This window comes from Pleuronectes platessa, chromosome 23, assembly GCF_947347685.1.
Source record: "Pleuronectes platessa chromosome 23, fPlePla1.1, whole genome shotgun sequence".
NCBI lineage: Eukaryota > Metazoa > Chordata > Actinopteri > Pleuronectiformes > Pleuronectidae > Pleuronectes > Pleuronectes platessa.
Window position 1 is genome coordinate 8,983,831 of NC_070648.1, and position 22,463 is coordinate 9,006,293.

Consider the following 22,463-nt stretch of genomic DNA (forward strand, 5'->3'; position numbering starts at 1 on the left):
TGGATAGAAATGATAGGTTGTGTTTCTTTACAGTCCAGTGAGTGCCACGGACACGCCTTCTTTTTCCAGACAACTTTATTTATTGATGGCTGTCGGGACGTTAAGAGGGTTTCAACAAATAAGACATTTGAGAAATAACTTGCCATCCTTAGTTTTTAGGTATTTGGGGTTAAGTAACACTAATAAAAAAAAGTGGTGGTTTAAAATGTCAGACACTGTTGCCTTAAGCTTCCACGAATGGACTTGCACCTGTCTTTCGGCCCTACCTATCAAATTAAACTGCATTTCTCTCCTTAACTAATAGCCCATTGGTTTTATGTTCCACCCAAACATCCTGTTTCAAAAGGGAAATGCATGACATTAAGGAATTAATGGTGCAATTCACCGGAGCCAAAAGTAATCCATATGTTATCTGTTCCCGTCATCTCAAAACGGATACAGCTTATTTCCCTCCTTCTCTTGGCTTTAACTCTGAGGGCATGTAGGAGCCCGAGATAAAATGTAACATCACTTCTTTATCTCTTCAGTGAAGACCGGCGGGTTCAAAGACGGGACACTGTAGGCCAGACTAATATCCAGCTCACATTTTGGAAGTAGACCAAAGCTAATTGAGAAGTAAGCAGGAGGATGCCGAATGTGACTTGAAACCCCGGTGCTTTAATTCCGATGCTTCTTCAATTTTGGAATCAGAAGCCAAACCCTCTTCCAGTTTCACACAGGCAGAGGAAATCCAGCGCTTATGGTGGACGCTATGGCGACACCAATTTAAGTTTAGGTGTAGTTGTTACACATTGGGCATCACTTCATTATCACCATGCTCATGCCACTACTTCGTTTTCACAAGTCACCAGATTGCTCCACTTAAAAAAAACACCGGTCTTCCTCTGACGACGTCATTTCTCCTCATCGGCCTCTGACTCACCGCCTCATCCCGTCTCCACGCTCTTGTCACCGCGGCTGCGACTGTTATCAACACCCCCCTGTCACTCTCTGTGTCCGGGTTACAGTTGCTATGACAACTATTTTGCATGTCAATCAGTGGCGATGACTCATCTCTGTACCTGGTCGCAGCAGCGCCTGTGTTTAGGGACGTACGTGTCACAGAGCCTGTGTTTACTGGGAGATTTTTGGCGTGTCTGAGATTATAATGGGACCATCTACATGTTGTGCTGCGCTAAGCCCACTGAGACCTACATTGCCCGACTTGAGTCTTGCTGTGGAAACGCGGCTGACATGCCGGTGACCCAATTTGAAACCCTGACACACACAGTCTTAAGAAGGGTCCTATGATGTAACACAAATCTGCTCTCACAGGTTTCTAGGTAACAGTAACTATGGGGACTGGCTGTTTTTCAGTCTTTTGGGATGTTGTTGCTAGGCAATGAGATGTGATGGTGAAGAAGTATACAGGCCAATTTTGGTTAAAGTGTGATAACGGTATGTAACAGGTACAGCAAGAGACCCTGTGCTGCAGGGACATCGAGAATTTTTCAATATGGGATTTCTTTTTCCTGCTATGAAGCACAGAATGGGCATCAGTGCAGAGTGGTGCTCATTTGAGAGAAGGCCTTGGTAGACACAAGTTGGCATGTGGGCAGAGCAGGCACTGGTTCCAGCGCTGGCTAGCCAGAGTAGGTGGATGACAGGAAACACGCAGACATCTCTCAGAGAACAATGTCTGATCAAGCAACAGGACTGAAAACCAATTTTGCTCTTTTCCTCTCTTCCTCTCTCCAGGTCTGTGGATAGCCAGGCGTTCTACCATGCCTGTCCCCCCACCCCTCAATCCCTGCAGACAAAAACACCTACCCCACTCACACACCCACCCTGAACAAAGGGCAGAGCCTTCCACCTCTCCTTCCCTCCTTCCCCCATTCATCCTCTCTCTCTCACTTCTCCTCCCTCTCCTTGTCTCATCTTTGCCCTCCTCATCTCGCCTCGTCCACTGCGCGTGTCCCAGGGCCACAAAAAGAACCATTCTCGGGGCAGTCCCTTTCCCGGCGTTCCATCTGCTGACTCTAGTCACATGCTGCCTGCTGCCGTCTCTGATTGGAGCAGGGGAGACGTGGGGCGTGGTCTCGGCCTGTCCCTTCCACTGCGTGTGTCGGAACCTCTCGGAGTCGCTCAGCACGCTCTGTGCCGACAAGGGCCTCCTGTTTGTCCCACCGCACGTTGACCGGCGCACCGTCGAGCTGCGACTGGCGGACAACTTCATCACGGAGGTGGGCGAGACAGACTTTGTCAACATGAGCGGATTGGTCGATTTGACTCTGTCGAGGAACACCATCCACCTGATTCGACCGATGGCCTTTGCGGACCTGGAGAGTTTGCGTTCCCTGCACCTGGATGGTGAGCTGGAGCAGTAGTTGCGTTCTAGGATCATTGACGTCCTGAACTTAACTCCCTGCGTATGTTGAATAAACTGAAACAGAAATAAAATAATGAATTGTTTTATTTGTCTATCTAGGTAATCGCTTGACCATACTGGGACCCAGGGACCTCGCAGGTTTGGATAATCTGCAACATTTAATCATCAACAACAACCAGCTGATCAAAGTCGCTGTCCAGGCGTTTGATGACTTCTTGCTCACTCTGGAGGACCTGGACATGTCCTACAATAACCTCCCGAGGTAAGCCCTTCGCCTCTGTCGTGATCAGCAGCACACCTTGCATCGCCCCTTCACTCATCCTAATCTGTTCTGCTTTGTTAAAGGGAAACTAATTTTAATACTCCTGAGTCGCCTGTGCTTAGGTCTGAATCTCTAGTGTATGCGGCGGGAGCACAGCTCAGCTCCAAAACTTCAAGGCGCAGTGGAAATGTCTTGCAGGAGTCAGCAGACACAATGAAGAGAAACTTGCTCAAACTGCTGAGGCCGTGAGAAGAGGACTTAAGAGTTCAAGAAACTGAGAGTGAATCAGTTTTGATGAAGCCCTAATATTCTTCGACTGCATCTGTTGAGACTTGATGAGGGCTCACCTAAGCTCACTCCACCGATACACTAGAGTGTATCGGTCTCCTCTATTTCACTCATACTGTCTAGAACTTTTCTTGTCTCAATCGAGGACAATGAAGACACTTAATAACTCAGAACAATGAGTAGATTCTCCATCAATGCCTTATTCTCCTCTTCACAGAGTCCCATTGCGTTGATGGATTCGGCAGCTTTTGGCTGTCAGCTCTCATTAAAAGGTTTCATTTGTCTCCTCTACAGGAGCTCTCTGGCCTCTCTCCAACCTCCACCCCGCCATAGGAAGAGAGGTTTAATGATACATACAATAAAAACTCCTGCCGGCCCGTGTTATCCACTACTCAGCAGATTTAACAAACGCAAAATTGATAAAAGGGCTCAAACTTAGAAACAGATTGTGTCATATGCAAACTCCTCTGAAGCTCGGTAGCAGCTTATCCAGGTGGAGAGGCCCCGCTTGTGTGATTTAATTGTTTGGAAAACCGAGGAGCACTCTGCATTTCCTTCAGCTTAAATTTGTTCACATAGATTTAGCAAAGTTTTACAAAGCAACTCTTGAACCCAGTATCATGTGGAGAACTTTCAGGGACACAAGTGTTCAGCAAGTTATTTTAAATCAAAAGGTGTTTGGACCTGATTTTCGCAAAACTTTCCTCCTCTACTCGGCATAAATTAGTCTCATGTTATGTATCCAGGCAAAGAGGTCATTGTATCTCAACAGGACCGACCTGGTTAAATAAAGGCAAATAAAAAATAATAAACAAAATTTAAGATGAATTTAATAATGTAATGAAAAATTTAAAATCAACTTACAATGTGTGATATATGATCATGTGAAGTAGCGATTTCTCTGTGCTCACTACAGAGCCCTAAAGTGTGATTTAGATGAAGCATTGACATAATAATGTACGTTTAACTATTACACAAAATAATGAACTCATCTATCCATCACATCCGTCTCCTAAACAAGAACAGAGGCGTATGCACAAAATGTATTAACTCCTTGAGTCTGTCACTAATACTAATGTTCCTCTGTGTTAATGCTCTTAGGGTACCATGGGAGTCCATTCAGAACATGGCCAGCCTGCACACTTTGAACTTGGACCACAACCTGATAGACCACATAGCGGAAGGAGTCTTCGGAGAGCTGTACAAGCTTGCAAGACTGGATATGACCTCCAACCGGCTCCGCACCCTGCCCCCTGATCCGTTCTTTGCTAGGTAGCTTTTCTGGAAGAGCTTTTCTGCTCCTCTTAGAAGTGGCTGAGTGTAATAGCTATTCGGCAGAAGACATCACCACAGAGTGGTTTTTAACAGGGGCACTCTGGCACTGAGACACAGGTCGACAGCACCGGCCCACAGACACACTGCTCCATTTTGACTCACCCCATTCAATATTTATTTACCATTCCACTATCCCTGTGTACAGTATTCATGCACCTTGGGGAGTCTCAAAGACGGCAGGTGTGGAGGTAGATATCAAGTCCCAATTAATCCTCATTTTAATTCCAACAAATCCCCCAAGCTGGACGGCCATATAGGTCCTGTCCCTACCTTTTGATATAACCCATGGGGAAATCTCCTGGCATAGTGCCTCTCCAGCTGTCATCATGTTATACCAACAAACATGTGGGGTCTACCAGCAGTAGCGTGATGTGCCTACAGTCTCATGCTATAATACAAAACAAGCAGGTAACCTCATGGAACAGCCGTGGTTTGGTTCGGCTTAGTCGCAAAACTGTATCATTTTGTCTTATGACTACTTTAAATCGTTTTCATAGTATACTGACTTTTAATAGGAAGAATCTAAAACTGGCTTAAACAGCTGGAATCAGACTCCAATGCCAAAATGTAGATCAGTTACATAGATTTTAAGTTTAGAAAAAACAGTGTTCATCTAGAAATATAACCAGTGTTGGCCGCCCTTGTTACAACAACAGCTCGTGTTCAGAATGCTGGTGATCATGAAGGATTCCCACCGTTCGGCTGTGGTTTAGTTCAGTGAGAAGGACACAGCCAGAGCTCCAGTCAAGCTATTGATAGGCTTTGTTTTATGTACATGAAAACCGCTTAACCACTCAGACTCTAAGCCCGCCAGAATTAATGAGCACTTGTAGCCGCCGAGGCTTCTGCTGCTCAGTAAAAGGTAAAATAGTACCGCTTTCCACTAAGCTGATGAGTTGCAAGGTTTCTGACTCGTCTCCTGAATGTAATTCATGTTAAAAGCTTATAGTGGCACTATATGACAAACCGTGAGCGGCTGTAATAAAGAGAGCCGTGTTTTTCTGTCGGTCCGCTGTCAAGAACAAGTTGAAATTTAGGGTCAAATTATCATAAAAGTATACTTTCTTAAACTTAATTTTGCAAACGCCACAAAAAATTCAAATTTAAAGTCAAACGTGATTCGCAAACGCTTCCATGAGCAGCTTCTTAAGTAGGCTGTTCTTTACTCGAGATTACTTGTGCTTTCCATCTTATTTTGTTTTTTATTCCTCGCTGCAGAGCTTTATGGAAACACTGCTATTTCAATTTACCCACCTGTGCTTCTCTAACCGTCTCCCTATCAGTTGATGCTCTCGAAGAAAATGGTTGACTTCACTGCAGGCAATATGTCAAAGAATAAATCCCATATATACCATTTATACACACAAACATATATATATATATATATATAAATGGTGTTATGCTATAGTTTCCAACCTATTTTTCTACTGTCATTGAAATGTGCCTTAGCTCAGAAAACCACAGGTGTTTGAGTGGTTAATTTATTCCAGTTGTAATTTGCACAGGCGAGTATCAAGATGATTGTAAGAGCCGTGCTAAGTGTTGCTCCTGGGTAGGTTAGTAAATGGATCAATCATGAGTTTCTCTCATTTTAAGCAGCAGGCTCTTTTGTTAACTTGTTGATGCTGAGACTTCTCTTTACAGCAAAATAGTTTTTCAGGTTCAGAACCAAATCGGTTACCTTCACAGTTTAACCAAAAAAGGGAGGAAATTGAGCCAACTTCACAAAACAGTTGAAAACATGACAAAGAACCCAAACCATGACAAGGACATTTTTGGGAAAAAGAGGAAGTTGAAAATTGATAGGATCTACAAGATTGTGCGAGTGAACTGATTCCTTATCTCTCGTCTTTTCAGGTCTCAGACCGGTGCAATAAGTCCCACCCCCTACAATGCTGTCATGAGTCTGAACTTTGGGGGCAACCCGCTGCACTGCAACTGCGAGCTGCTGTGGTTGCGGCGGCTGATCCGAGGGGACGACATGGAGACGTGTGCCACACCTCCTCACTTGGCTGGAAGGTAAACGCTATCAATCCATCAATGGATTGTCGCTGTCTGATCCACTGAGTCTTAGAATCAACTGTTGATCCTAATCCGCTTAGTAAGCGAAGCCTTCTTCAATGTGAGGAGGAGCAAAGGTAGCATTTGAAAGCCTAAATGAAGTGTCGAGTCAAATTGAAAAGCATCCGTCCATGTTGCCTCACTTTATACCTCTCAAACTTTTTCCTCGAGCTCTGCTTTAGCACAGATCCAATTTTCCGATTCATTTTATGTCACCATACTTGGATCATGACGTTTGTAAGAATAAAAGTGGAGGTTGAAATACAGACAGATAGGCTGTAAGGACTGAAGTTTCAAACCGTGCTGTGATACACAGTATCTGAAAGAATTATTCTGACACTTCAGACTATCACAGTTTCTCTCTCCCCTAACCCTCTAGTAAAAAGTATGCAGAGGAAAGAAAAGAAAAATGGGCTTCTGCTATGCTCATCTGTCATCACTGTCACCGTTAAATACTTTTTGCTTAGTGTTGTTTTTCCACAGAGTAGTAAGGGGAAATTGTTGAGACTGTGGTGCGTCACTGAACTCAAACATTACATTGATATATTGATGGCAAATTGTACATAAATACATTTTATCTCCCACATAAATGTGACAAAACCAGATTAGAGATAGAAACAAGTAAAAGGGTGATTCTACTCTCCCTTTGTTTCTCATTGGCTTCATCCCTCTTCCTCCCTTCATCCCTCAGGTACTTCTGGTCAATTCCTGAAGAGGAGTTCACTTGCGAACCGCCTCTCATCACCCGTCACACCCACAAGCTGTGGGTCTTGGAGGGCCAGCGAGCCACACTCAAGTGCCGTTCCATTGGCGACCCTGAACCAGTCGTCCACTGGGTTTCCCCAGATGACCGCATTATTGCCAACTCATCCCGGACCAGCTCCTTCAGTAATGGGACCTTGGATATGTTAGTAACGGTTGCCCGGGATGACGGAGCGTACACGTGTATCGCAATAAATGCAGCAGGTGAAGCCACTGCTACTGTGGAACTGAAAATAATCCCCCTGCCTCACACAGGGAATAACAACGTGAACACCAAGACCAACAGGAACGTGACTAATGGGATTTTACGTACTGATCCAGGATCCTCGGATATCAGCACAGGGAAAAATGGTGGGATTAACAATGGACGTGGAGGAGAGGTGGACCAAGGACGAAGAGGTGGAGGGGAGGATGGAGAAGGTGACAGCGGCAGGGCCATTGAAGGAGAGAGAGCTGATGGAAGGAGCTTGGAGGAGGACGACAGCGAGGAGGAGGAACTCAGGATGGTTGGAGTAATAGGAGTTACGTCAACCTCGGCTCAGGTTCGATGGGATTTGGGGAGTTTGTCTGCAGCTTACGTTGTCTGGATGTATCAGATACAGTACAACTGCACCGCAGACGACACCCTCGTCTACAGGTCAGTGCAACTCTCTCTTTAAAACACTCACTGTGAATAATGTCCGCCATTCTACATCTGAAAATATACTTATACACTCGCTGAGGTTGCCACAGACAGGCCGAATAGTTAAAGTCTTACAGTAGCAGCTTCTCCTGTATCAGTCCGTCTCTTCTTCCCTGTTTTCATGCAGAAAGAGAATAACACTTCAGTCGTGCACATGCTCATCCTTGGGCTCGCTCAAGGGATGGATGAAGGGGAGATAGATGAAGGGGTAGAGGGGGGAAGGGACTCAATAATTTATCTCCATCACTGTACGACACAAAAAAACCCAACAGATGAGGAGTCGGGGCATAAGAAGGAGAGTAGAATGGGAGGACAAGTGGATAAACATTGACGGAATACAGGGGATTTAGAGTGAGGAGCGATTTGAGTTTTGCTACATATAACATCCAAAGGCAGGTTTATAGTGTCTGACTCTAAGTGTATAAATATATCCACAGCTACATTTATTGACTTATCCATGCCACGATTAATGAGCGGTTTGCTGAAGCAACACAGGAACTTGATGGGATGTGTCATTTTTAATTTGGACTAACATTTAAATCTTCAGTGAGCCATGTCATTTTCTATTTAAAGTGAGATCTCCTGGGCGTCCGTGTTTACCCAGCATGCTCCTAGAGCCAGTGAAAATAATCAAACATTTATAAAGAGCAAATTTGAGGCTGAGGGCTGCAACATTTGTCTTGTTCCTACAAATTATTTAAGGAGACCTCTGCCACGCCCCGCCTCGTATGTTTATGCTATAGCTGTGGAAGAACACGAGGTGAGCATCTAACCGGCGTTCCTGAGAAAGGCTTTGAAAGAGCTGCCAATCTTTGCTCAAAAGTTCCTTTCCCTCACTGGGAGCCAATGTTTTGGGCAAAAGAAGAGAAGAAGTGTAGAGCCAAAAGATAGGAAGAAATAAAAACTAAAAGTTGACATGAAAAGAAACAGATCACATTTTTTGTGCTCACGCTGTGAATCTGTGATACCCTTAAATTAACAATTTCAGTATCACCAGAAAACGTTGGCTGGGATGTTTGGTCTGACTTGAAAAGAATGGAAATGGAGGGAATGAGGCAAACACGAAGAAATCAGATGAAATGACTCAGGACAGGAGTCTTGTCTTGTACAATATGAGAGCGTGTCTCAGATTTTTCGGCTTACTAATGCTAACGTTCCAGCAATACCACTGCACTGCACATAAATTATGCCTGCATGCATTCAGAATTTACTGCCTCTGTGTTTACAACCAGAGGCTGATGAAACGTGTGTGGGGTTGTTGCAAAACACTGGGGGAAACAGTGAGAGTGAGATGGGATAAGACGAGGGGAGGTTAGCATTATCTGTGGGTCTGTTTTCTGCACTGAGGTGGGCTTGAATGTGTGATTTTGGTTATGGTATTATTAAGATGGTGGAAAGCTGCAAGTGATAATGGGAAAGGGAGCTAAGTATGTGACAGTTAGAGAGCAGTGAAGACAGACAGATGGAAAGATGATTGAAAAAGTGAAGAGTTCTGGCTATAATCAGAAGGATTCAGGGAAAGTACAGAAAACGGCAGCCAAGGGTGAAAAGACAAAAATGATGGATGGGGAGCAGAAACTAATAGTTTGAGTGATGGATGACGAACGGGTGAATTTGACGATGGGAACGAGGGCCTAAGAGATTTTCAGTAGGTGTGGAAGAGGGATGGAGGAAGCAGGGGAAAGATGGGAGATGGGTTCTTCTACCCAAATCGCCATGGGAGAGATTAAGATGAAAGAAGGATGGATGAACGGAGAGAGACAGACAGTGAGGAGGAGAAGGAGGGTGGGCCAAAATAGTTCTCAAGGGAAAAAGCCAGGAAACGAGGGGTGCGGTGTGAGAGAGAGAGAGAGAGATGGAGGAGGTATTTAAATGCATCACAGCAATATAGAGGGGGAAAAATGTGTGTACACAACAGAAATACACCTGGGTATCAAAGAAAAAGGGAGAGCGTGGTAGCTGCGAAGACTAATGTGATGAATGAGGAAAAGGTAATAGAGGATAAAGTCTAAACATTTTGGGAAAACAAGCAAATGGAAGTCCTTTGAGACAATAAACAGAAAGGAAGTCACAAGGGAGGGGGAGGAAGAGGAAACGGCCACGGGGAAGCACGGTGAACGCAACAAGTGCACGCAGCCCACCCATAGAGAGGGTAGATGATAGGATGGAGGTGAGGAGGTGTCCCATTGAAACGCCACATCAAACCTGATGAGTGCAGACTCTGTACAGTCCCTTGACATGTCTGTGGCAATTACACACGGAGAACTAATTAAATGATCGAATTGAATGAGTGCGATCTGAGCTCCCTCGCTGTTGCATTGCCTCCTCTCCGGAAAAATATTCTAATGATAGGGAAACCACATGGCTTCTTAACGCTATCAAGTAAAGCTGTTTGGCTTATAGCATATGATGCATCTTTAAGTTCAGAGAGGGGAAATAAACAAGGATGCTTGAACTAATCATTCAAAGTTGCAACAGAACCTGACAACCAGAGAATGACGCAGGCAGAATTCGACTCAAGGTTATGCATTAAAGTGAACAGCTGTTTCTCGTGTAACTTGAAATCCCTGCTGCCCACATGGCTAAATCTTGCGCTCAACAACAAATAGGGCACACTGGTAAAATGCCCTTCTCTGGGGGTACAAACTTCCAGATAAAGAAAAGGCCGCATCAGCAGAGGTGGAGGCTCAGCTTTGCAGCACGAGACAAGAAAATGCTGCCAGAGACAAAGAGAAGAAGAAAAAAAAAAGGGGGGGGGGGGTAACTGATCTGAAGCTTTACTTAACCAAACAAATCTCACCGCCATCGAAACAGGAGGGTGGGGATAGCTGTCTCAAAGGAGAGATAGAGATGCCGTGGTTATCCTGAACATGAGATACAAACTCTCTCACTGGAAGCCGAAATACAAAAAGAGAAAAAGGTTCAGAGAGGAGAACGAGAAGTGTGAGGGCTCTGAGGAAGGAAGGCGGGGAAATCAGTCCCAGAGGACAGATAAAGGGGAAATGGCAGGGGGCAGCATTTGAAAAGGAGGCATAGCTTCGATGCAGACAGGGTTTTTACCAGAACAGATTTCTATCATGTTGCCAAACGCACCAGCCAAAAATCAAACCACCCAGAAAGTCTGAGAGGGGAAAGCATCGGCCATAGGGAGTCTTGCTTATGAATTCCAAAGGAGAGAATGGAGGAGTCTGATTTTATTCTCTCTCTCAGGAATTTGTGTGAATATCGTTGGGTTTGTTGCAGCTGCTTTAAGGGTATTTGGCAGGTGGAGAAAAGATACCTGCCCTAATGAACTGAGCTGAGGAGGGAGACAGGGTACAACAGAATGAACGACAAGGAAAGAACGGAGTCTCACTGACTAAAAGTGAGCAACATAGTTAGACACTGGTGTTTAGTGTTAATACTGGTTTAAGACCAGCAGAGCAAATTGTGTAGCTGCTGAATTCAATCATGTTTAATGTCAGTCACATGTGAGACGACACCAGCTTTCATTTTAGCGAAGCTCCCCTAATTCTGATGGCGTCTGAGACAGCGCCAGGTGGGATGTCATCCATGTGGCATCCACTGCCGCCCCCCCGCGACCCTTAGCCGCTCTGACGCCAACTCCACTTCCTTCTTCCTCCTAGAGCGTTGCCTCATTGTTACAATGACACAATTATTTCAATCGGAGGGAATCCACTTGTTAAATGGCGTTCAGGCATTCTACAAATTCTCAAATAACCATGGATTTTCCGAGTTGCTGGGTGAATGTGGGAACTGACCAAACTGGCATGTTTGTCCATGCCCACACGCGGGTACCTGAAGGACAAAGACAAGGAGAAAGAATGCCCCCTCCATATTAATGAGGCACTATTTGTACAGCGACCTCTGAGGTACCATCTGTTAGAAAAACCGCCTCGCCTTTTCAGCAAAAATCCAATTTTGTGCAAGAATTTCTCTTTTTACCGCACCGTGCAGGCCTGAGCCTCCACACAACATCCATGTGAGGGAACAAAGCCCATCATCTATGTGCATATAGATGGTAGACAAGTTGCATTATCACCTCTCTGGCAGCCTCAAAAAACATCGGACACAAAGTCAATAGCATATAAGATCACACAGCATTATGTGTTGCAGAGCTGTTTCAATGGAATTGTGTTACATTGTACAGTGAAGGTGATATTGAGTGCAAACCCTGTGCGGATAGAAAAAAGTGAAATACATTATTGAGAATGTTTAAGTTATATAAGATGTAGTTTGTTGCTTTCAATTGTGCAGTTTCAAGACAAAGCACTGGCAATCTGTTGGGGTAGAAGTTGCTTTATGAATCACCACCGCTCAAGGTACGCCAGTGGGGGCATTTTGTACACGACAGAGCCAAGTTTCGTATTAGCGTCAGATGTCCGCTAAAGTGTGCAGGCGGCAGGAGTGCAAGAGCTTTGACAAATTTCACAATTTCGCTCCAGTCACAACAGGAGCAGCCTTCCTGCTGGGTACTCAAAGAGTCCAGTTTGGCAGCGAGTTTAATGGGACCTGGAACAATCGCAAGGGGACAAAGAGAGGAGGATGTTGGAAAGAGAATCATGCAGAGTTTGAGATATAATGAGAATTATAATAAAAGTGGAGCCACAGTAAAGGGACGTACAGATGAAAAGGGAAGGGGTGAGAGTTTTACAGTCGAAAGCAGCGTGCTGAGACAAAGACGGATGACAGCATGGGTTGTGTGTCACTGAAATGAAAGGATACATGTAGAGCCGGAGAATGTGTGGTATGGCAATACCACACATTTACTGACACTAATTATAAAGTGTATTCGACAAAGCACTGAACCAATATATAAATAAATCTAAAAACACTGTGGTACACTGTATGAACTATTTTCTTTTACTGTTGGAATCAAACATCCAGAGAGGCTTTCATTTTCTGTCATGTTTTGTACAATATGATATTGCTGGGGGGAAATGATACCAGCAGCTTCTTTTAGCCTGGCATGAGTCTGGTAACTAATACAAGAAATCATACAAGAAACAAGATAAGTGCATCTGCTGAGGCAGGGATAGATAAGGATGTAAGGAGAGATATAACAGCGGGGCAGGGAGGAGGAAAGTGGGAGGAAGGAAGAGAATACCAAAGACTTGAGGACTGTGGGGATGGAGAGAAGAAAGGAAAGAAGGGAGGGATGAATTGGAGGGACAAAAGTAGAGTTTTTCCCCCGGGGAGGAGGTAATTAAGTGTTCAACTACTGTGTCAATACATGTGTCAACTCACATCAGCGGCAGAGGAAGGAAGGAAAAGACAAGGGGTCAGCACTCAATACATATGTCAACTTACATTATGCTGTAAGGTCAAAGGAAGGGAGGAAGTGATTACAGGAAGTAGAAAGGACCAAGTCCTACTTCCTTTCATAATGTGTTTAGTGTATAATTAAGGGAAGGTGGGGATTCCATGAGAAGGAATGGAAATGAGAGAAAACTACAGAATGAGGCAGAGAAAGAAAACCAGGCCAAACGAGAGAGAGAGAGAGCTGAATGAGAGGGATAGATTAAGAGCAAAAAGAGAGAAGGAGGGATGAAACAAAGTCCAGAATGGAGGGGGGGAAATAAAGAGACTGACAGAAAGACAGATCAAGGAAAACAGAAGAAGAGATCGGGCCAAATCGAGGGCGACAGCCAACAAGACAGTAAGGAGTCCGACGAATCAGGATCCAAAAATGGAGGGAAGGGTAAGCGAAGAGAGGACATGACATGGGAAAAAGGAAAACAAGGGCAGTGTAGATGTCAGCCAGAGGAAGAGCTAATTGCGTTGTTGTTCCTCCTCGTCGGTCTCTCCTCACCCGCTCTCACTCTCTGTGCCCAATCTTGTCTGGTGTCAGACCACCAGACTCGGCAGCACGGAGAGAGAGAGAGGGAAAAAAGAGGGCAAGAAACAATGCAGCAAGAGAACAAGAGAGGAAGAGGGGGGGAAGAAAGATGGGGAATGGGGGACATAATTCTACTACTCCTTTATCCCCTCTGCTATCACTCGTTCTTTTTCCGCTCTCCCCCACTTGCTCCCGGGTACCAATAATTACTCTGTTTCTGTGTCACCAGCTTGAACAAAGCTCTCCCTTGTGTCTTTCACGTTCTCTCTGGATCTGTGTGTGTGTGTGTGTGTGTGTGTGTGTGTGTGTGTGTGTGTGTGTGTGTGTGTGTGTGTGTGAGAGTGTGTGTGAGAGTGTGTGTGAGAGCGCCATTGCAGGGTTTAACCATAATTAGAAGGAGACAGACACACTCACACATAATCTTCGTAGGTTAGTACACATACAACAAAGCCGTGATCTGCGAATCCGGGGATGATGATGACGACAATAACCCTGCGCCTCTTCGACCAAACCAGTTCAATCAATCAATTTGTTTTGTTTCAGGGCGGTGGACCAACTTGTACGACACGCACTTAATAGTCATGAGCATGTGTCGCATTGAGATCACTGAGGGTTAGGGTGAATATCATTTCATGTGTCCAGGATGCGTCCGCAAAGCACGATGCTGTGTATTTGCATGTACATGTGACAATAGGCATAAAAATATTGTTAAACATGCATAATGCAGTGAGTAGTAGGGAATCAGCCTATAAAACATGCATGTGTTTGTGAATGCAACCGGGTCTTCCATGTATATTTCAGTGGATTTGACTATTTCTGTCGCTGCTATCGTGGCTAAAGCAACTAGAGAGGTAATTCACGATCTCATATGGGATGGAGCAATAGTTTGGAGACGGGTGGTGATATAGGGAGAGGGGGGGAAACGGGACCGCCAGAAACATAAGATGAAGACGAGAAGAGGAGTGACCTTGGATGTTGAAGAGTGGTACGCAGTTATAGCTGTGGCTAATAGAGACATGGTACAATGAGAGAAAGAGAGAGAAACAAAGGAGGAGAAGAAGGACTGAACATAACTGGAAAATAAATCAGATGGTACCAGCTGCCGTTGAACGAGGAACATAAAAGATGCACCACGGCAGATTTAGGCAACAGAGGAAGAAAGGACGTGTGATTACAAAATGAAAAACAACGGCAAGAGGATATTGAGAGATAAGTGGGAGTGACTGATCAGCAAAAAGATGGAAATCTGTTCATATAAGATGGATGGAAAAGAATAAGGTAGATAGACTTGGGGAGGGAAGAATGGAGGACAGGGTAAATAGAGGGAGGGGTATTGAAGGACAAGATTAGAATAATAACTCAAGGATACACCCAAGGTGCCTGTGTGACTCAACGGTAGACCGATTGAACAGTTTGATGTCGTCCTAGTTTATCACAGCAACAAACAAAGAAGGATTCGGTTGTTTTATATTAATGCAAACACATAGAAACAAATTCATAAATCAACCATGTGAGAAAGAAGAAAGGGAAGCAGCAAAAAAAAAAGAAAAAAAAAAGAAGTTTATTTTCAAGCAGCAAATCCATGAAGCACGTCTTTGCAATATTAATCATGCTGAGACACAGAGTGGCAGGGGGAAAGACATGACATGTGAAACCCGGCTCGCATTAACATGACAGTGAATCAGAGTAATAGAAACCCCGGCTACATATAAGCTATGAGCACAACTCCCCACGGTGATGGTCAAGACCTTGCGAGATCTATCAATTGAATGCAGACACATATAAAAGGCTCCGAATGAGCCGCCGCCGCTGTAATATTTCTTCAGGCCTTTTATAAGCCAATAATATGACCAAGGCTTTTTATTCAGGCAGCGGCAGTTACGAGTGCAGCTTTTTGCATGTTTCATCTGATCAATCTAATTTGAGCATCCAAGCACTTGCGACTGGACTTGCTGAGCAATTCCTGATAGCTTCATTTTCAGTTTTCAATCCTGAGATATTTGGCTAAATTGAATCTGGTTCTCAAGAGGCCTCGCTCTCTTTGTTTCAGGAATATGTAAAAATGTACCTACTCCAAAAATAATCTAAATTTTCCTACTTTCTTTGCCAATTTTATTTATTGCTCTGAAGTTTTCAGCCGCGCTGTCAGAGTCCATCATTTCACAGAGACAGTTTTGAAGTTCTTCGAGTCAGGCGTCAGTTGGAGGAGACGTTTAAAGTAATTAATGCGTGCAAAGAGTGTAATGGATGGCAGCATTTCATGCCTCATTATGGCAAATGGGATTTAGCGGGTACTCTCTTCTTGTTAAACCGTCGCATATTTTTTACCGTTATATTTTTACGCTTGTTTGGAATTCACTCTGATCCAACGAGACAATGTTCATGTCAGTGTTTACTTTTTGAAAGAGAGAGAGAGGGAGATGACCATTATTCTGGGAAAGGATCCCAGGGAGGATGAATACGGGATATATCTGGTGTGTGGATATTACATGAAGAGTAGCTTTCACTAGCCAAATAATGAGCCTTTGCCATGGTAACACACACCTGGGCCCCACAGTTGCACCAGCGTGAAGAATGACTTAATTGGCTAAGTCGCGACAGCGTTAGAAAGCAATCTTTAGCGACCTAGCGACCTCAGGATAAGGCTGATTTTAATGAGACCGCCCCATGTGTCCGTTCGGGTTGTACTGGGACTTTGGGTGTCAGAGAGTACATTGTAATTCCTTATCAAGTCAGAGTGAGATTGTGCTGGGAATTAGTTTGGAGGCAGTTCTGGGCCAATCCTCGCTATTCACATCCCCCCAGGCCAGTTGCCAAGGCAGTGTTACCACTCGCTGCATTTCTTTTAATCACAAAAATGATACCTGTGCAATAGCTATTCTGGACTTAAATTTCTGATAAATCAATGAAATCCATTGATCAATATCCCTTCTTTGCAGTGCTATAACTCAAATCAATAGGTCGGGTCTGTGGCTTACTTCGACCACTGTTGTGTTTCCTCGCATTATTCATAACACACAACTTCTTATTCCTCTAACAGTGGTATGTTTGTGAGAGCTGACATTTAGTCTGATTTTAATTTTTAAAGCTTCTTCTCATACAGCTTATTTACCGCAATTCACAGCTGTCCTCCGTCTCTTTATATTGAATGTATTGGAAGCAGACTAAGGTGACGGACCTTCTGCAGCGGGTCCGCCAGTGTCTGAGTCACACTAGATGGCATTTATATAAGTCTGAGAGGAGCTGCAATGGCTGGCAACACACAGTCTAAATAAGCTCTTTGATGTGGCGTGAAGAAGGAGAGCTTTGAGAGCAGAAAAATACAAAAATACAGGAGAGGAGGGAAGAAGAAAAATAAATCGCTGACAAAATATTCATAGCTGAAACAAAAAAGTACACAACACACAATTGCCCACGCAAGAGGGTTGGACAAAAGAGGGCAAAGTCATACCCATCAGCGACAAGACACTTGAGCTGCGCTACTGTCTCCCACACACGCACACTTTACCCTCGCAGGTCACAAACACCAACCCACTAATGTCAAACACACACAGATTTGTACTCTAGCGCGTCGTAAATACAAACAGACAACCACGAGCACACTGACGAGCACACGCAACTCATGTGGAACCTGTTCCCCTCTGTTCTCATCACCACGTCTCTTTTTATTGTTGTTTTTCCCTCGCCTCCCTCTGCCTCTCCACGGTTCACCTATCTTCTGTTTGTTACTTCCAACAGCTGCTCGAGCGCTCGGAATGAGGACACATTCAAATCACTCTGCTATTTATTACCCCCACGCAAGCGCTCGCTCATTAGACACACGCAGGCACACATTTGGAGTTGAAAGACGACAGAACACGCCCTCGCTCGAGATGACACTCGTTTTCCCTTCTCTAATCAGAATGCTGCCTGGTCTTTACAGTATGGCGAGCCCTAACCGTTGAACCTAAAATGGCCTCTTTTTTCAATGCAAGGTCCCACAAAATGGCCTGAGTTCTGCTTCTCGAAGGGATTGGAGTGGGAGCACGCACACATACACACGGCCCTGCACTCCAAATGAGCAGACAGAGTTCTCTTTTCATGTTCCCTGGGCACGCTCTCCATCAATAGCCTCATTTTCCCTCTCTCCCCCTGCTGCAGCATCCACTCCTGCGCCGTTTCTTGCCATCCTTTCACCCCCCCCCCTCCTTTCCGCTGCTTCATTTCCAGCGTTCAAGCCTCTTAGTTCCACAATAGGCCAAATATTCAGGCTATGACTTGAAGTTACTGCAGATATTTTACATTTCACTTCACAGCGGGTGCGCAGCAGGCTTGTTTATTCCACTGACCTCTTCTCTTTTTCTCTCTTTAGAATTCTGCCTTCGACCAGTGATCGGTTCCTGTTGAAGAACCTGGTCTCCGGTGTGGACTACAACCTCTGCGTGCTGGCCATTTTTGATGACACAATCACGTCATTCGCAGCAACAAAAGTACTGGGCTGCACCACGTTCTCCACCAAGGATGTCTACCCAGCATGCCGCTCTCTCCAAGCCCACTTTTTGGGCGGAACACTTACCATCCTGGTTGGCGGTGTTGTTGTGGTCACCTTACTCGTGTTCACTGTGGCGCTCATGGTCCGCCATCGCGTTTGCAATCATGGCGACCACATGATATGTCACAGCGGCAACACAGAGGCAGGGGCCTGCTGTCAAGGTGGAAGCGTAGGGGGTGGGGACAAAGGGGGGAACGGTGGCGGGTGCTACCAATCAAATGGTTCGGGGGACGTGATGATGGTGGTCCTACCCAATGGTGTTTCTTCCAAAAGAGGAGGGGAGAAGGACAGGGACAAGGAGAAGGAAAAGGAAGCAGAAGATTCCTCTCTGCCTCCAAAACTCCCCCCAAAGCCCAGGCCCAAGCCTAAAGTCAGCCTGGAGCAGTTTATTTCAGCTGGGGGGGTCGTTTCTACCACGGCAGGGGCAGTAGGGGAAATGGCGTTGGTGGTGAGGCAGAGGAAGCTTGAGAAGGCGCCGCCCTACACACCTGAAAGTGACAGAACTCCCCTCTACTACTCCCCTTCCCCCCCATCCACCCTGCCCCGTCAGTCACGCTCCAGGGGTCACCCACAACCCCGTCTGGAGCGAGAACTGACGACTCGGGCCAGTTTCTCTCTGGCTGCGCCTCTGAGGGACTCGGAGCTGTTGGACTGGAGAATAATGCCCCAGGGCAGGGACCAATGGAACTCCTCACAGGCTTATCAGAGCCCTCTATCCCTTCGAAGTCCTGCACGTGGGACCGTTAGCAAACGCAGACACTCGCTGGACATGGGCTCGTCTGTTGCCTTAGCGACTGACGCGGCGGCGACGGTGGCCAAGCGCTACGGCGCTGTTACTTACGCCAAGCGACTGAGCGTCATCTGGACGAGGAGGAGCCAGTCGCTTCACGGAATGCTGGTGCACTGCGCCTCAACAGCGAGCACGGCATCTTCCACGACCAGCGAAGAGGGCGAATCTGGCGGGGGCTTTGGAGCACGCTGCCAGCTCCAGCGAGGATACCTCCACGCGTACAACACCACCAACTCCAACTCTAACACTGGGATCACGACTGGGAAGGCCGGGAGTGTAAAAGAGAGAGGGCGGGAGAGAGGAAAGGATGGAAAGAACACAGAAGAACTGGAGGAAAGTGTTGTGTAGTGGATCGGAATCAAAAGGTTAAGAGGGATAAAGGGTTCTGCGAGAGGACAGTTTGAACGGGATCTTGATTTGAGCAGAGTAAGGAGGCAGGACAGGGGGAACTTGATGGCAGTTGAGGAAGAGAAGGTTGCTTTGACTGGAGAGAAGTCAGGAAAAGGGGAGAGGAAACGGGGAAGTGCACCTGGAAGTGAGGTTGAGATTTTTTAAGAGGTTCTTTACAGCTGACCTGAAGAGTGACGGGAGGAAAAATGTGGGAGAAAGTGTAGCAGGGGATATTTAACATTGAGGTAGAAAATGAACATAGTAACAAACAAACAAAGCTCTAGGTCGAGACAGTGACAGTTGTGAGAGGAGCCAATGTGAGAGAGGAGAGAGAGAGACGTAATCAAAGGGAAAACATCGATAGAGCAACAAGATGAAGGTTATTTAGCAGGGACAGAGATTGCGTGAGCTCAGCGTGGCTTTTCAGTAAAGTCTTTAAACTAATAGAACCAGACTCCTGTTAACACTTCAGTTATCCTGGGAACCAGCACTCACAACACCACGAGGGTTTACGCTGGATCAAGAACTTCTACACACTCGGGAAATTTGGGCAAATTACCTCCCTCTGACAAAAATGCAGCAGTAAAAGAAAACATTTCGATTCTATAGACGTAATATGTTATCTTGGTTTTTGGCGTCAACACCGATGGCCAGTTAGAAACTCTTTTTTCAAAACACAATGAATGTGACTTTTATGTGTCCTCTGTGGCTGGACAATGATTTTGGCTCGCCATGACTGTGGATTATGGGAGCATAAATACAGCGCCGGGTGCATTGGACATGATCAATCGATATGGACTGGAGAGAGCGAGGGGAGCAAAGACCTTATTAAAAAAGAAAGTCATCGGGATTACAATGGAGTCGATATGGATTACAAAATGGAAGAGGCAGAGCTGTGTGATGGAACATGTACACATGTGCATTCCTGACAGAAAGATCAGATTGGATCTAGCACAACTAAGGACCAAACTAATTAATAATGCTAACGAATGCATAGGTGTGCATTCACTGACGGATCAGGGACAGGATGTGTGTATGAGTGCCTGTGTGTGTATTTGTGTGCGCACATGTCAATGAATGTTTGTGAGGGGAAATCCAGTCAATCCATCTTCAAAATTGTTTCACGCTCTCTGGACATGGCTGTAAAATAATACGTCTGAAAATGTAAGATTCAAGGTGAACAACACGTCAAAGTGATATTTTCACCAGAGCAAATCACTATTCACAGCAACGAGGCTTGGTCAGAAAGCAGCAACCATTAATGGGAAAGAACGATTCCAGAACCATTTTTTGTGACTTCAGGTTTTTTTGTGCCACATGGGTTCACGGTAAATCCAAACAGTGAATGTTTTCAGAAAGGAACCAGTTGAAAAAACATGAGGCCACTGACGATATAAACTCTTGGGAGAACTACACCGGAACGAATGATCCATAAGGACAGACAACAGAGACTCTTCAAATCATCTATAAATGGAAAAAAAAGAAAACTTGAAAAGTACATATATATAGTATACATATATATATATAAAATGATGTTACTTGTCGCACCATGTGTTTCTGTTTTCTGGGGAATGATGTTAGGATCAAGTACAAAATATGTTTTTTGTTTTTTTTCTAAAACAAAGAATCTTCAAGATTAGAACACAAAATGTTGATTCTTACTACGCATAAAAATAAAGATCAAAACAGATACTGACGAAACACACAAACACACAAACACAATGACACAGCACAAAAAACGCACAAAGTGGCAAGCACATACACCCCAAAATACAGACACACACAAACAGAAGCCTACAAGACAGAGCCAATTTAGAAAAAATTAAGAAAAACATTAAGAAAAAAGACTTTAACCATTACTGTTGTTTGCTTTCTGTTTTTCCTTCATTTTGCCAAAGTCAATAATGTTCTCTGGACTTGATCAAAATAATAAAAATTACACGTATGAAACAGACAGACTCATCGACACATGGGAGTAAGTTGTGTGTTGTGTGTGCATGTAACTGTACAGATGTACTTTAGCTGCATTTTGTACAAAGCACATAATGTAAGTGTACTTAACTCTTCAGTTCATTTGTAGATAGGTAAAAAGGATCAACATTTTACGAGGGTTCATTGGAATTTAAGTCAGTTCTACTTTCTGATAGAAAAACATCAATAAAAAAAATATCTGTGTTTTGGCTTAGTGTGAATTCGGAGAGAAATTTGAGGATTGTTGGAATGTTGTGAGCTCAAGGCAAACCTGTGATTAGAAGATATCTCAGTGCATCTATGTCTCTGAAGTTGTTTACTCGTCAGTCCATGGACGTGATTAAAAAGGTAAGTTGACCTTTTTTAGGTAATTAACAAATATGACGGAGAAAGGACGCAATGGTAAAAACTGAATAAAAGAGAAGCAAACTGATGGAAAGAGGACTATCACGGGAAATTAAAAAAGAAACAAAACAGATCTGATCTTACACAAAGAAGAGGAAAGTCAGCTCGAGTGACAACAACAAAAAGTAAAAGCCATTAGACTAATAAATCATATTCGGATGATTTGATATTATAAACCATATCTAGTATCTAATGTACGACATTGAGACCCTTTCCCTGCCCTCCTCCACAGCCACGGAATCTATATCATCTGTATGCATAATAAAGGTGTCTTAATTTAATTTAATGCAGAAACCAAGACAGTAAACTGAAAGGGGATGAATGCTGAACAGAGCTGCAGAGCAGGGGTTACTTCTCAGTTGGATCAGGAGCAGCAGTGACCCTTTCACAATGCACGGCGTACTTTGATGAAATGCCTAAAGTGGTGTGTATAAATGAAGTCTAACATCTGGGAAGAGAAGGAGACGTATTTCTCCTTCCCTAAGTCTCGCCCTGTTGTTTCACTGACTTCTCTCCTCTTGCATGTTGTTTGTTTTCTTTGCGAACATTTGACTCTGCTGCTTAAAGAGAGAGAGACACAGAGAGAGAGAGAGAGGGAGAGATGCGAGAATGCTGACACACACCGAGATATGGAGAAATAGATGATGATGAGCAAGGGAAAAGGGGGAGAGAAGTAACGGAAGGGGGGGAGGTCATTGTGTTCAGCTTTCAGTGTGTGTGTGTGCCTCTGCATATATCCATGGCTCATTGTGCTAATTTTGTAGAGTGTGTGTGCTGGT

At 44.7% G+C, this 22,463-nt stretch overlaps 2 protein-coding genes across 2 annotated transcripts in view; one reads left to right on the forward strand and one right to left on the reverse strand.

Moving 5' to 3' along the window:
* pcxb (pyruvate carboxylase b) overlaps positions 1 to 22,463 on the reverse strand; it is a 268,140-nt gene that overhangs the window by 94,839 nt on the left and 150,838 nt on the right. The gene's annotated exons all lie outside the window — the stretch shown is intronic.
* LOC128430501 (leucine-rich repeat and fibronectin type-III domain-containing protein 4) lies at positions 1,635 to 21,023 on the forward strand. Its single transcript, XM_053416587.1, has 6 exons — positions 1,635 to 2,349; positions 2,468 to 2,630; positions 4,020 to 4,190; positions 6,111 to 6,272; positions 7,006 to 7,713; positions 17,949 to 21,023. The coding sequence occupies exons 1-6, from the start codon at positions 1,764 to 1,766 to the stop codon at positions 19,264 to 19,266; spliced, it is 3,108 nt and encodes a 1,035-aa protein (XP_053272562.1). The 5' UTR covers positions 1,635 to 1,763; the 3' UTR covers positions 19,267 to 21,023.